We start from the raw sequence: 13,181 nt of genomic DNA, 5'->3' as shown, positions 1-13,181 counted from the left end.
GCGGCACTTGGACATCCGTTTCAATAACCACCGATACACTTGGCATCCATGAATCTGTCTAATCCTGCCTTGAAGCTATCCTGGCTGACAGCTGTCACAACCTTTTCTGGAAGGGAATTCCATATAAGAACATAAATTCCATATAAGAACATCTTTAATCACCATTTGGAAAGCTCACCTTTGTGATTCATTCTATTTTTAAATATTTTTTTAAGCTCCTTGTTATTGGAATTATTCCTGGATAAACATGGGGATGTACAAGCCAGCATGAATGACTCCAATGTTGTCCGGAAGGCTTCATTTATTGTTGTTGTTGTTATTATCGTCAAACATTTTAAGCGGACACTTTAACATTTTAAAACAATAACAAAAAACAAGGAAGGAATAAATTCAGGTGAGTACAGTAGTAGCCTTTCCTGGAAGGACCAATCGGAATAGAACTGGAAGGGACCTTGGAGGTCTTCTAGACCAGTGTTTCCCAACCTTGGCAACTTGAAGATATTTGGACTTCAATTCCCAGAATTCCCCAGCCAGCAAACGCTGGCTGGGGAATTCTGGGAGTTGAAGTCCAGATATCTTCAAGTTGCCAAGGTTGGGAAACGCTGTTCTAGACCAACCCACCTGCTCAAATAGGAGACCCAAGTAACTGTCCAGTGTCCTTAAAAACCTCCAGTGATGAAGCAACAGAGGTGGTTCTTGCAAGTGCAATCTTCTCCCCGTGATATTAATTACCCTGTTTCCCCGATAGTAAGACATCCCCGATTGTAAGACATATCGGGGGTTTCAGGGGGGTCGGCTAATATAAGCCGTACCCCGAAAGTAAGACATATGTCTTACTTTCGGGGAAACATGGGGGTATTGCCGGGGGGGGGGGAGCCCGATGTCGTCGCTTCCAAGCTCCCCGCGCGCCCCTCATCTTCGCCTCACCGCGGCGCCACCGCCTCTTCCCCGGCTTGGCAAAGCGAAGGACGGCGCTGGTCCGAAGCGAGCCGAGCGGGCGGCGGCTTGCAGCAAAGGCGCTCGTCCCAGCAACCGAGTCCTGCCGAGGCTCGGCTGCAAGTGGCCAGCGAGGCCGACCAGCTCCGAGGCGAGCGGCCGGAGCTGCGCCCTCCTTCGCCCGCCTCCTTTCCGGCAGGCAGGTGGGGCTGCCCAATTGCGCAGAGCGGATCCTCCCCTCCAGACACACGCTTCCCCGACACGCGTCTGCGGCTTCACGCATGCACGCCGCTTGGAGCCCTGAGGTTGAACTTGAAAAAGGGTTCACGAGGCTCCTGTCCAGCGGCTGCCCTTCTGGACTCTGGGGAGATGCCTTCGGGAACGCGACCCTTTCAATTTTTTTCCAATGTAAGACATACCCCGAAAGTAAGACGTAGTGGGGCTTTTGGGGGTAAAAAGAAAGTAAGACACTGTCTTACTTTCGGGGAAACACGGTATTCCACCAATGTAGGTGAAATGGGATGTGCCACCTATCTCACCGATAAAGAGACTCTGGATCCTGACCATTTAACAACTCTGTGGTATTTCCCAGTTTCTTGGGCAGCGCTCACACTGGGCGTTTATTATTATTTTATTATTATTTATTGGATTTGTATGCCGCCCCTCTCCATAGACTCGGGGCGGCTAACAACAATGATAAAAACAGCATGTGACAATCCAATAATAAAAGAACTAAAAACCCTTATTATAAAACCAAACATACACACAAACATACCATGCATAACTTGTAATGGCCTAGGGGGAAGGAATATCTCAACTCCCCCATATAAGTGAGTCTTGAGTAGTTTACGAAAGACAGAGGGTGGGGGCAGTTCTAATCTCTGGGGGGAGTTGGTTCCAGAGGGCTGGGGCCGCCACAGAGAAGGCTCTTCCCCTGGGGCCCGCCAAACGACATTGTTTAGTCGACGGGACCCAGAGAAGGCCAACTCTGTGGGACCTTATCGGTCGCTGGGATTCGTGCGGTAGCAGGTGGTTTAATTTTGTTATTTAGAATCACAGGGATAGAAGGTGAGGTCTTCTAATCCAATCCACTGCTCAAGGCAGGAGAGCTTATATCAGTGATGGTGAACCCTGGGGATGACAAAAAAATGGGCCAACAGGCCTACTGGAAGTCTGGAGGCTTCAGTGAGGTCTGTGCGTATGCGCAGGGGAGGGAGCGCAAGGGGGTTGTTCATATGCGAGGTGGGAGGGCATTGCATTATGGGTGTGGGCAGACACTTGTGCCCTTTTTGGTACCAAACTCAAAAAAGGTTCGCCATGACTGCCTTATACAAGGGTCTCCCAGAAAGTAATGCACCACATTTTTTTTCTTCAACAATTATTTATTGAACACAATGAAACTTACACACAAGAGAGAATGATGTTTCTTCTACACTCCCTAGTTTTCCATGTAATTTCTATCCCATTCTATGGCCTTCCTCCAGCAAGACACAAGGGCGTGTATGCCCTGTCGGTACCACTCCTTGTTCTGGTCACAAAGCCATTTCTACACCTCTAACGGCCTCACCCTCTGGGCCCAGCGACTAACTGTACTTCTGTAGAATGCAGATTCTCCATAAACCTTCTGCTGCACGAATCCCAGCGACCAGTTAGGTCCCACAGAATGGATCTTCTCTGGGTACCGTCAACTAAACAATGTCGCTTGGCGGGACCCAGGGGAAGAGCCTTCTCTGTGGCGGCCCCGGCCCTCTGGAACCCACTCCCCCCAGAGATTAGAATTGCCCCCACCCTCCTCGCCTTTCGTAAGCTCCTTAAAACCTACCTCTGCCGTCAGGCATGGGGGAATTGAGATCGTCTTTCCCCCTAGGCCTTTACAATTCTATGCATGGTATGTATGTATGTATGTCTGGTTTTTATATTAATGGGATTTTAATCATTTTTAGTATTAGATTACTATTGTACACTGTTTTATTGTTGCTGTTAGCCGCTCCGAGTCTCCGGAGAGGGGTGGCATACAAATCCAATAAATAAATTAATAAATAAATAAACTGTACACAAACGTTTGGGAATGTTCCCAACAGTTTCTTTCTCCGCAGTGAGAAATTCAATGATGATGCACGGCTTGTAACGCACATCCCCTACAGATGCCATTTCGAAACACAGCTGCAACTATGCTACCTGTCTGAAGAAACGCAAAATTTACACACGCATCCCCGACAATTCAGATCATGCATATCTAAAGTTTCACATTTGTACCATTACTGTAGGCTGAGAAAAAAATATATGGTGCATTACCTTTGGAGTACTGTGTTCAGTTCTGGAGACCTCACCTACAAAAAGATATTGACAAAATTGAACGGGTCCAAAGACGGGCTACAAGAATGGTGGAAGGTCTTAAGCATAAAATGTATCAGGAAAGACTTCATGAACTCAATCTGTATAGTCTGAAGGACAGAAGGGAAAGGGGGGACATGATCGAAACATTTAAATATATTAAAGGGTTAAATAAGGTCCAGGAGGGAAGTGTTTTTAATAGGAAAGTGAACACAAGAACAAGGGGACACAATCTGAAGTTAGTTGGGGGAAAGATCAAAAGCAACATGAGAAAATATTATTTTACTGAAAGAGTAGTAGATCCTTGGAACAAACTTCCAGCAGATGTGGTAGATAAATCCACAGTAACTGAATTTAAACATGCCTGGGATAAACATATATCCATCCTAAGATAAAATACAGAAAATAGTATAAGGGCAGACTAGATGAACCATGAGGTCTTTTTCTGCCGTCAGACTTCTATGTTTCTATGTTTACCTTCTGGGCGACCCTGGTCAAATGTTTGCCCAGTCCATTCTTGAAAACCACCAGCGATAGAGCCTGCACGGCTCCAATTGACAAACTATTCCATTGTTTTCACTGTGAAGAAAATTTCTCCTAGATTGCACCTCTCTAGACACCCCCACCCATAACTTCTTATCCTGCCCTTTGGTGTTTTGGAAATCAATCTTTGTGACAGCTCCTTGAGCACCGGAAGGCAGCTATCATGTCTCTCCTAATCCTGCCCTTTGATAGGCTAGACACCTATTTCTCTTGCAAAGTCTGCCTTAAAGGATTCCCATGGAAGCTTTCCATGCCAGGATTAGATCCCTCTTTATCTCCGATTAACCTACGCTAGAAGCGGATTGCAACTAGCAGCCACGTTCGTTTCAAAGAGACCCGTCTGGATCGAGTGCAAAAGAAGAAACCCTTTTCAAGATTCGTCTCCAAATTGGCTCAATCTCTTACTCATTTTGAAGCCATTCGGTCCCATTAACCAAGGGTCTATTTATAGCCCGTCTCAGCTTTAATTGCTGAGAATATAAATTCTATAAACACATACACAGGATTTGTTTATATCACTACAGGAAACGGGTTGCTAGCTGGAAGGACAAACTTGGCGAGAGAGCCGGAGCACCATGGAAGGGCAAGTTTTCCCTGGAAGATTTGCGACTTAAATACAGAACCGAAGTCCAACGCTGCATTCAGATGGAACAAAACCAGCTTGACTTTCTTTAAAGTTGAGCTGGTTTCTTCCTGGTGCACTTTTAATTATTTTTATTTTTAAAGACACCTTTTACATTTCCTGTGCTCCGGTTGAAATGCCCGAGTGATGAAAGGACGATGTTAACATTGGTGCGATTTGGTAGTGAGGACCCAGGGCAGCTAATCCATCTCACACTGTTCAACAGATGCTGAAGGTCCTAGGTTCAATCCCACAGGTAGAGTTAGGAAAGTTTCCTGTCCATGTAAGAACGTAAGAACAGAAGAGCAATTTGATCAAGACCCCCTGACTACTAAATGTGATGTATGGTTGTGATTGAATTTGGTTGACTGATTTTAATATATAGTGATACCTTGTCTTACAAATTTAATTGGTTCCGGGATGAGGTTTGTAAGACGAAACAATGTTTCCCCATAGGAATCAATGGAAAAGCGATTAATGCGTGCAAGCCCAAAATTCACCCCTTTTGCCAGCCGAAGCGCCGGGTTTTGCGCTGCTGGGATTTCCCTGAGGTTCCCCTCCATGGGAAATCCCACCTCCGGACTTCTGTGTTTTTGCGATGCTGCAGGGGAATCAAAGCAGGGGAATCCCAGCATCGCAAAGACAAGTGCTTCGCTGGCAACGGAAGTCCGGAGGTGGGGCATCCCAGCGGCGGTGGTGGGTTTGCAAGGTGAAAATAGTTTGTAAGAAGAGGCAAAAAAATCTTAAACCCCGGGTTTGTAACATGAGATATCACTGTATGGGGATTTTAGCTTGTAGTTTTTAATTAATTAGATTTGTTTGTATGCATTGTTTTATATTGTGTCTTGTGAGCCGCCCCGAGTCTTCAGAGAAGGGTGGCATGCAAATCTAATTAATAATAATAATAATAATAATAATAATAATAATAATAATAATAATAATAGCCATGCTGAATGGGGCCAAAGCCCATCGAGTCCAGCATTCTGTGTCACACAGTGGCCCACCAATTGTCCATGGGGATCTTGAGCAGAAAGAGAAGGCAAAACCCTCCCTTTCCCTTGACCCCCAACAAATGGGACCCAAGGGAATCCTGCCTACCTCAACCAGCATAGAGGCGGCACTTGGACATCCATTTCAACGATCACCTATGATACACTTGGCATCCATGAATCTGTCTAATCCTGCCTTGAAGCTATCCAAGCTGAGAGCTGTCACGATCTCTTCTGGAAGTGAATTCCATAAACCAACGACCCCCTGGGACAGGGGTAGGCAAAGTTGGCTCTTCTATGATTTGTGGACTTTAATTCCCAGAATTCCTGAGTCAATCATGCTTGCTCAGGAATTCTGGGAGTTGAAGTCCACATGTCATAAAAGAGCCAACTTTGCCTACCCTAACTCTGGGTGAATAAATATTTCCCTTTAATTGTCCTCACTTTCTTACCTATGAACGTTAGGGAGTGGGTATTGTGTGATAGAGAAAACAATTGTCTGAAAACAGCTGTTTACTGAGACATATAGATCTGTGCATTGCAAAAGACACTTACTCTTCTACTTAAGAACAACTGTCATCCTTCCGTTTGGAGAACATATCAACAGAGGTTTTTACCCTGTCTAAGAAGAAAGTTCCCTTCTCTGTAAAAACTATTTAGCAAGGGCTCACTCTCAGTGTCCTTCAGAGATGAAATGCTACCGGTTCAGCCTGGTTCTGGCATACCAGCATTGGTGACAGGCGGGGCTGCTACTTACCACCGCTACCGGTGAAATGTGCGCGCAGCTCCAGCATGCACACGACCGAGTGAGAATTTACTTCTGTGCATGCACAGGAAGTAAAGTCTTGCAAGAGGACATGTATGCGTGTGAAATCTTGGCTATTTTTGCTTCCGCACATGTTTAAATTCAGTTACTGTGGATTTGCCAACCACGTCTGCTGGAAGTTTGTTCCAAGGATCTACTACTCTTTCAGTGAAATAATATTTTCTCATGTTGCTTTTGATCTTCCCCCCAACAAACCTCAGATTGTGCCCCCTTGTTCTTTTGTTCACTTTCCTATTAAAAACACTTCCCTCCTGAACCTTATTTAACCCTTTAACATATTTAATTGTTTCAATGATGTCCCCCCTTTTCCTTCTGTCCTCCAGACTATACAGATTGAGTTCATTCAGTCTTTCCTGATACGTTTTATGCTTAAGACCTTCCACCATTCTTGTAGCCCGTCTTTGGACCCGTTCAATTTTGTCAATATCTTTTTGTAGGTGAGGTCTCCAGAACTGAACACAGTATTCCAAATGGGGTCTCACCAGCGCTCTATACAGCAGGATCACAATCTCCCTTTCCCTGCTTGTTATACCTCTAGCTATGCAGCCAAGCATTCTACTTGCTTTTCCTACCACCTGACCGCCAGGTCACAACGCGATGCTGTGATCTGTCCTCGGAAACCTGAGAAGGAAGGTTTGCAGAGACCCACTCCTCGGGAAGCCAGCTTTCTCCTTTCTGAACTTCCACGTGCTGTCCTCTACGGTGTACAGTAAGGTCAGCATCTTGTTGACCGTATAAATCGTGTCCCCCTTGACGACGGCGGTGAAGAGCGCTCCTTTGCTGTTCATGTACTGGCCAGGTAAAGATGTCCACTGCATCGTGGTGAGGTTGAAGCGGTCGATCACACATCGCAGGAAGTCATCGAAAGGCCCATTGCGCATGACGTAGAGGTCGTCCCTATGGGACACCATACAATGGCCGTAACTCTGAGGCTGAGTCAGGGTCGAGATGGGAAGCCATTCGTCCTTCTGGGGCAGATACTCATAGACGATTGTGGTGTCGAGAGGTTTCCATAAACAAACGAAGATCCGTCCCAGGGCTTGGGCACAAGGCACAGCCGCTGCGGGCTGCGGCAAATCCGACAGGAAGTTCCACTTGTTGGTGGACAGGTTGAATTTTTCCACCGATTTCAGCGGAGTCTTCTCAAACTCGCCACCAATAGCATAAAGAGTATCTTCCAGTGCTGTCAAGGTGATGTCGTACCGAAGTTGCTGAGGGCTAGGGAATTCACTCCAGACGTTGGTTACTGGATCATAGCAAAAGCTTTGGTCCACAATCTGCTTGTTGTACCCGTAGACCCCGCCCACGATGTAAATCTTGTTATCCAGGGTTGTCATGCCCGCTAGAAAAGTGCTGGCGGTGAGCGGCAGGTAAGAAAGGATCCGCCAGGTGTTGGTGTCCTCGTCCAGGTAGCAAATGGAGCGCGAGACGTCCTCCAAGAACTCAAAGGTGGGCGTGTGAGCTCCCACGGCCACAAACCTACTAGGAAGAAGAGTCTCAATGTAACCCAAAAGCTCTGGAGAAAGGCAGTCCAGGTATTCCTCCAGGTCGGAATAACTATCTCTGATGTAGAGGGCAGCTTTGTGGAAGAGGTCCAGGAGGCCAAACATGGCTGCCGCTTGGTACAAGATGATGCAGTTGTCAGAATTGATGGACGCAATCAGATACTTGGCCAGGGTTTCCACCTGCAAGAAGGAGGCACATTCCACCGCCTTGAGGTTCTCCTCGCAGCTCAGCAGAGGATGGTCCCCTTCCAGAACTTTCAACAGGACACAAAACCCAGCGGCGCTCAAATTCCTGATCCAGATCTCCTCTTGCGTACTCTCCTTCATGCCCGACTGGAATAGAGCACGGAAATATTCGCTGTGCTCCACCAGAAGAGCCTTGTCCACTGAGAAACAGGTATCTTCCACCTGGATCCGGACACGATCCACCAGCTGCGACTGCATGGCAGGGTCGCTTTCTCCCTAGTCCATCGGCTGGGGACAAAGCAGTGGTCCCTGTTCACTTCCAACCTCCTGTGTTGGCTTGAAGGGTTAAGGTATGCTTGCACGCTCTATATATAAATGCTTCCCTTCTAAAGATAACTGGCCTCCACGTGACCAGAGGAGCTAGCAACATGAGCAGGATCATATCTTTCCAATGCAGTTTGCAAACTGATAGCAGTAGCGTTTCTTCGGTTCCTTCTGTGCAAAGGAGAGCTGCGAAAACAAAACAAAACAAATAACAATAGCATTTAGCACCGCTTCGCAGTGTTTTACAGCCCTCTCTAAGAGGTTTACAGAGATTTAAGCATATTGCCCCCCAACAATCCTCATTTTACCGACCTTGGAAGGATGGAAGGATGAGTCAAGCTTGAACCTACTGAGATTTGATCTGCCAAACTACTGGCAGCCGGTGATCAACAGAAGTAGCTTGTAGTACTGCACTTTAACCAGTGCACCACTGAGGCTAATACCCTCTTTGGATTAGACTAGACCAGTGATGGTGAACCTATGGCACGGGTGCCACAAGTGGCACGCGGAGCCATATCTGCCGGCACGTGAGCTGTTGCCCTAGCTCAGCTCCAATGTGCATGTGTGTGCCAGCCAGCTGATTTTTGGCTCAGACACAGGCTCTTCGGGGGCATTTTTGGCTTCCAGAGAGCCTCTGAGGGGATGCGGGAGGGCAGTTTTACCCTCCCCAGGCTCCAGGGAAGCCTTTGGAGCCTGGGGAGGGTGAAACACAAGCCTACTGGGCCTACCAGAAGTTGGGAAACAGGCCATTTCCAGCCTCCAGAGGGCCTCTGGGGGGCATGGGAAGCTGTTTTCACCCTCCCCAAGCATTGAATTATGGGTGTGGGCACTCGAGAATGCTTGAGGCTGGAAGGGAGCCGGGCAGGAGAGAAGGTTGTTGTGGTTAGCTCTGGCCCAGCTCCTGCCCCAAGGATTGTGGATGTGGGGGAGACATCCACATGCTGCAGGCCTGTTTTGCCCCCGGTGGAATCTGCTGATGAAGGCTCCTCTGACCAAGAAGACATGAGTGACAGGGAGGAGGAGAGTGGGGCAGACAGCTCAGAAGGAGATCAATTATCTAGCTCCTCCTTGGATTCAGAACAAGAGTTAATGATACAGCCACGCATGCTGAGAGCGATGCATAGGCAGCAACAACTGAGAGATTATTATCAAAGAAAATGAGGCCACCTGTGGTTGGGTGGGGCTGTGGTCATTAGTGAGGCTGCTATAAATAGCAGCCTGTGGGTTTGGCCTTTGTGGAGGATTATCTGATCGTTGTGTTTCGTGACTGCTTTACTGACTTTGACTTTTTGTGTGCTGATTTTTCCCCGCTTTGAAACTAAACCAGAGCAAAGTGTGTTTCACTTTGTGAAAGAAGAAGGACTGTGAATTGCCTCACAGCTGCAAGCTAAGTATCACAGAACTGATAAGGGACTTGTACAAATTACCAGTTTGTTTGGAGACAAGTGCTCTCTGCTATCCCAAAAGAGGGCTTGGTTTAAGTGAATTTTCATTATAAAGAACATTGTTTTGAATTTTCAAACGTGTGTGTGTCTGAAATTGTATCTGTGCATTTTTGGGAGGAGTCTACCAGAGAGCTTGATAGAACAGAAGGAAGCTCATCTGAGGCCAGGAAGGAGGAAAGAGGAAAAAAGCAAGGAGCACAGACGCAGCAGCAGGGGGGGGAAGGGAGAGCCGAGCCGAGCCTGGTAATCCAGGAAGTGACAGCCGCCGATCAGCTGGAGCTGCACACGCATCTTCATTTCTGCCGGTGGAACTGCGTTCCATCCCATCCTGCCTGCTGCCCACCCCTGGATACAAGTAATAATTCAGTAATACAATCCAGATAAAGCAGAGGTCTTCAAACTTGGCAACTTTAACACTTGTGGACTTCAACTCCCAGAATTCTCCAGCCAGCATTGTTGCCAAGTTTGGGGACCCCTGACCTAAAGGTTAGGGCTGACCTGGGTGAAGCAGCTGTGTTTCATCCTCTTCTGCCCTGATCAATTTCGCTAGCGAAGAAAGGAAGAAAACAAATCAAGGAATCAGAACTTGCAAACCTCTGCCCCCATTTGCTCTGTGGGTGTAGCTTATGCAGGACGCCCTGCATTTTCTTTCAACATCTTTCAAAGCAAGTTGGGTGCTCTGGGGTGTAGCTCCGTTTTCACTACCCTACTGCGTTCCCTCCCGTCCAGGCAGTAGCCCACCCCTGGCTCTGTCCCACCCCCCATCTCTCCCCCGACATTGTTTTCCCCGTCTTGCCCCAAACTCTCATTCCATGGAAAAGGTGAAGCGTTTCTGCTTCATCTCTTTCTTACGGAGAAGTTTTATGGTTGCAACCTGATCATAGGCGCATGTAAATCTCTCAAAATCTTGGCCTCTGGTTTAGAAGGGTGGACGTTTGCCAGAACCCAAGTTTCCAAAAATTAAAAGGATAGTACAGAGAAGAGCCTGTGATTTTCTCTCATTTCCCATTTGGGTCAGCTTTCATGGACTGTAAAAGCACTATGAATCGGTACATACCACGTTTTTCAGAGTATAAGACAGAATGAGCACATAAAGTCCAAATAGAATCTTCCTTCCTCCCTCCCTCCCTCCTTCCCTCCTTCCCTCCCTCTCCCCCCTCCTTCCTTCCTCCCTCCCTCCCTCCCTTCCTCCCTCTCTCCCTCCCTCCTTTCTCCCTCACCCCTTCCTTCCTTCCTTACTCCTCCCGCCTTCCCTCCTCCCTTCTTTCTCTCTCCCTCCCTCCCTCCTTTCTCCCTCATCCCTTCCTTTCTTCCTTACTTACTCCCTCCTTCCCTCCTCCCTTCTTTCTCCCTCCCTCCTTTCTCCCTCATCCCTTCCTTTCTTCCTTACTCCCTCCCTCCTTCCCTCCTCCCTTCTTTCTCCCTCCCTCCTTTCTCCCTCATCCCTTCCTTTCTTCCTTACTCCCTCCTTCCCTCCTCCCTTCTTTCTCCCTCCCTCCTTTCTCCCTCACACCTTCCTTTCTTCCTTACTCCCTCCTTCCCTCCTCCCTTCTTTCTCTCTCCCTCTCTCCCTCCCTCCTTTCTCCCTCACCCCTTCCTCTTCTTCCTTCCTTCTAACTTTTTACCCTACAGATTTGGCTGCAATATTCATTTTTTGGCTCTTGTGCCTCCTGAAATGATGAGCTAAACTTTTCAGCGCCCTTGAATCTTTAGCATGGATGGATGTAGGAGAAAAATATGCATAAAAATAAACCAGAATCCAGTATTATTACGCACAGAAAAAGCTTCCTGCCAACCTGACTTGAACTTCTAAAGTTTTGTATCTGCACAGGCATCGGTGTGAGTGCAGAAAGCTGCCAGGCTGCCCAGCAACGCAAGAGCCTAAAACCTAGTTTTTATTTACAAGAAAGTTTGCCGTTTCACATGCACAGCCCTTTTCAGTAACATTTCATCCCTCCCTACCCATCGTGAATGTAACAAATGCCAATAGAGAACCAACATCATTACTGGAAAAGCATGCCATAAATCCCACAGTCATAAACAGGAATTACAGTGAGTAAACTTGCTCAAAGGCTTGTCATAAGTCTACTATCCTTAGCCTGGGAATTATGGCAATTAAGACATCTCGAAAGTACCAGATTAGGAATTAAGGTTTTTAATCATTTTCAACAGAAACGAGTAGATCAACAGGACTGCCTGTCATTTTTAAACAGTCCAAGGGCAGAAGGGGAAAACAATATATACAAATTGCTTCTGAAGCACACTGGATTGGAATCACCTTTGAGCATCTGCACTGTCTATGGAAAAGCTCCATGTCCTTGCCATGAGTTCTACCCAGAGATTATTGCAAAGGATCATAGTGTTAGAACACATTGTTGGGTTTGCCAATATGTAAACAAACTAACAATGTTTATTTATTTATTTATTTATTGTTAGAGTTGAAAGGGACCATGCAGGTCAAGTCCAACCCCCTGCCTGAGCAGGAATCCTAAAGCACCCCAGCCAAGTGGCAGTCCAATCTCCTCTTGAAAGTGTCCAGAGTTGGGGAGTCCACAACCTCCGCAGGCAGGTTGTTCCAATGGCTGATCGCTCTGACCGTCAGGAAGTTCTTCCTTACTTCTAGGTTGAATCTCTCCTTGGTCAGCTTCCAGCCATTGTTCCTTGTCTGGCCCTCTGGTGCTCTGGAGAATAGAGTGACCCCCTCCTCTCTGTGGCAACCCCTCATATACCTGTATACAGCTATTATGTCCTCTCTGGCCCTCCTTTTCTCTAGGCTATCCATGCCCAGTTCCTGCAATTTCTATTTGTAAGTCTTGGTTTCTAGACCCCTAATCATTTTGGTGGCTCTTTTCTGCACCTTCTCCAGAGTTTCAATGTCTCTTTTGAAGTGTGTTGAGCAGAACTGGATGCAGTACTCCAGATGTGGTCTGACCAGGGCGTAGTAGAGTGGTATTAATACTTCCCTGGTCTTGGAGTGTATCCCCCTGTTCATGCAGCTTAGGAAGGTGTTGGCTTTTTTGGCCGCTGCTGCACATTGCTGGCTCATGTTTAGTTGATTATCCACCAAGAGTCTAAGATCTCTTTCACAGTTACTGCTGCTAAGTGGGGTTTCTCCCAGGCTGTATGTGTGTCTACGTTTTTTTTTACCAAGGTGGAGGACTTTGCTCTTGTCGACGTTGAACATCATGTTGTTAGTGTGGGCCCATAGTGTTAATCTGTCTAGATCTTTCTGTATTTTGAGCCTGTCCTCTAGGGTGTTGGCTACCCCTGCCAGCTTGGTGTCGTCCAATGTGTGCTTATATGTATTATAACCCTATAGCTCTAAGAGTATTGTATCATATCGTAAGCTGAACAAGTAAGACTCATAGTATTGTATATATATTGACTGATTTAACTGTGTATGACTAGGACTAAGATGTTTGCCAAAAAAAAAAAAATTGATACACTTAATGCAGAGGTGGGCTGCTAAGG

General features: G+C 47.0%; 2 protein-coding genes across 2 annotated transcripts in view; one reads left to right on the top strand and one right to left on the bottom strand.

The window, feature by feature from the left end:
* Positions 1-13,181, top strand: part of ANKDD1A (ankyrin repeat and death domain containing 1A) — a 350,194-nt gene that overhangs the window by 196,712 nt on the left and 140,301 nt on the right. The gene's annotated exons all lie outside the window — the stretch shown is intronic.
* KBTBD13 (kelch repeat and BTB domain containing 13) lies at positions 6,838-8,199 on the bottom strand. Its single transcript, XM_070762778.1, has one exon. It carries the CDS (start codon positions 8,197-8,199, stop codon positions 6,838-6,840), a length of 1,362 nt encoding a protein of 453 aa, XP_070618879.1.

The sequence above is a fragment of the Erythrolamprus reginae genome, chromosome 10 (genome assembly GCF_031021105.1).
Source record: "Erythrolamprus reginae isolate rEryReg1 chromosome 10, rEryReg1.hap1, whole genome shotgun sequence".
In the NCBI taxonomy this organism is placed as follows: domain Eukaryota; kingdom Metazoa; phylum Chordata; class Lepidosauria; order Squamata; family Dipsadidae; genus Erythrolamprus; species Erythrolamprus reginae.
Note: the sequence above shows the minus strand (reverse complement) of the source record. Positions and strands in the feature narration are given on the sequence as shown.

Bases quoted from the DNA above. Each gene is read 5' to 3' on its own strand.
- KBTBD13 (XM_070762778.1), bottom strand. From the start codon at position 8,199: ATGCAGTCGCAGCTGGTGGATCGTGTCCGGATCCAGGTGGAAGATACC.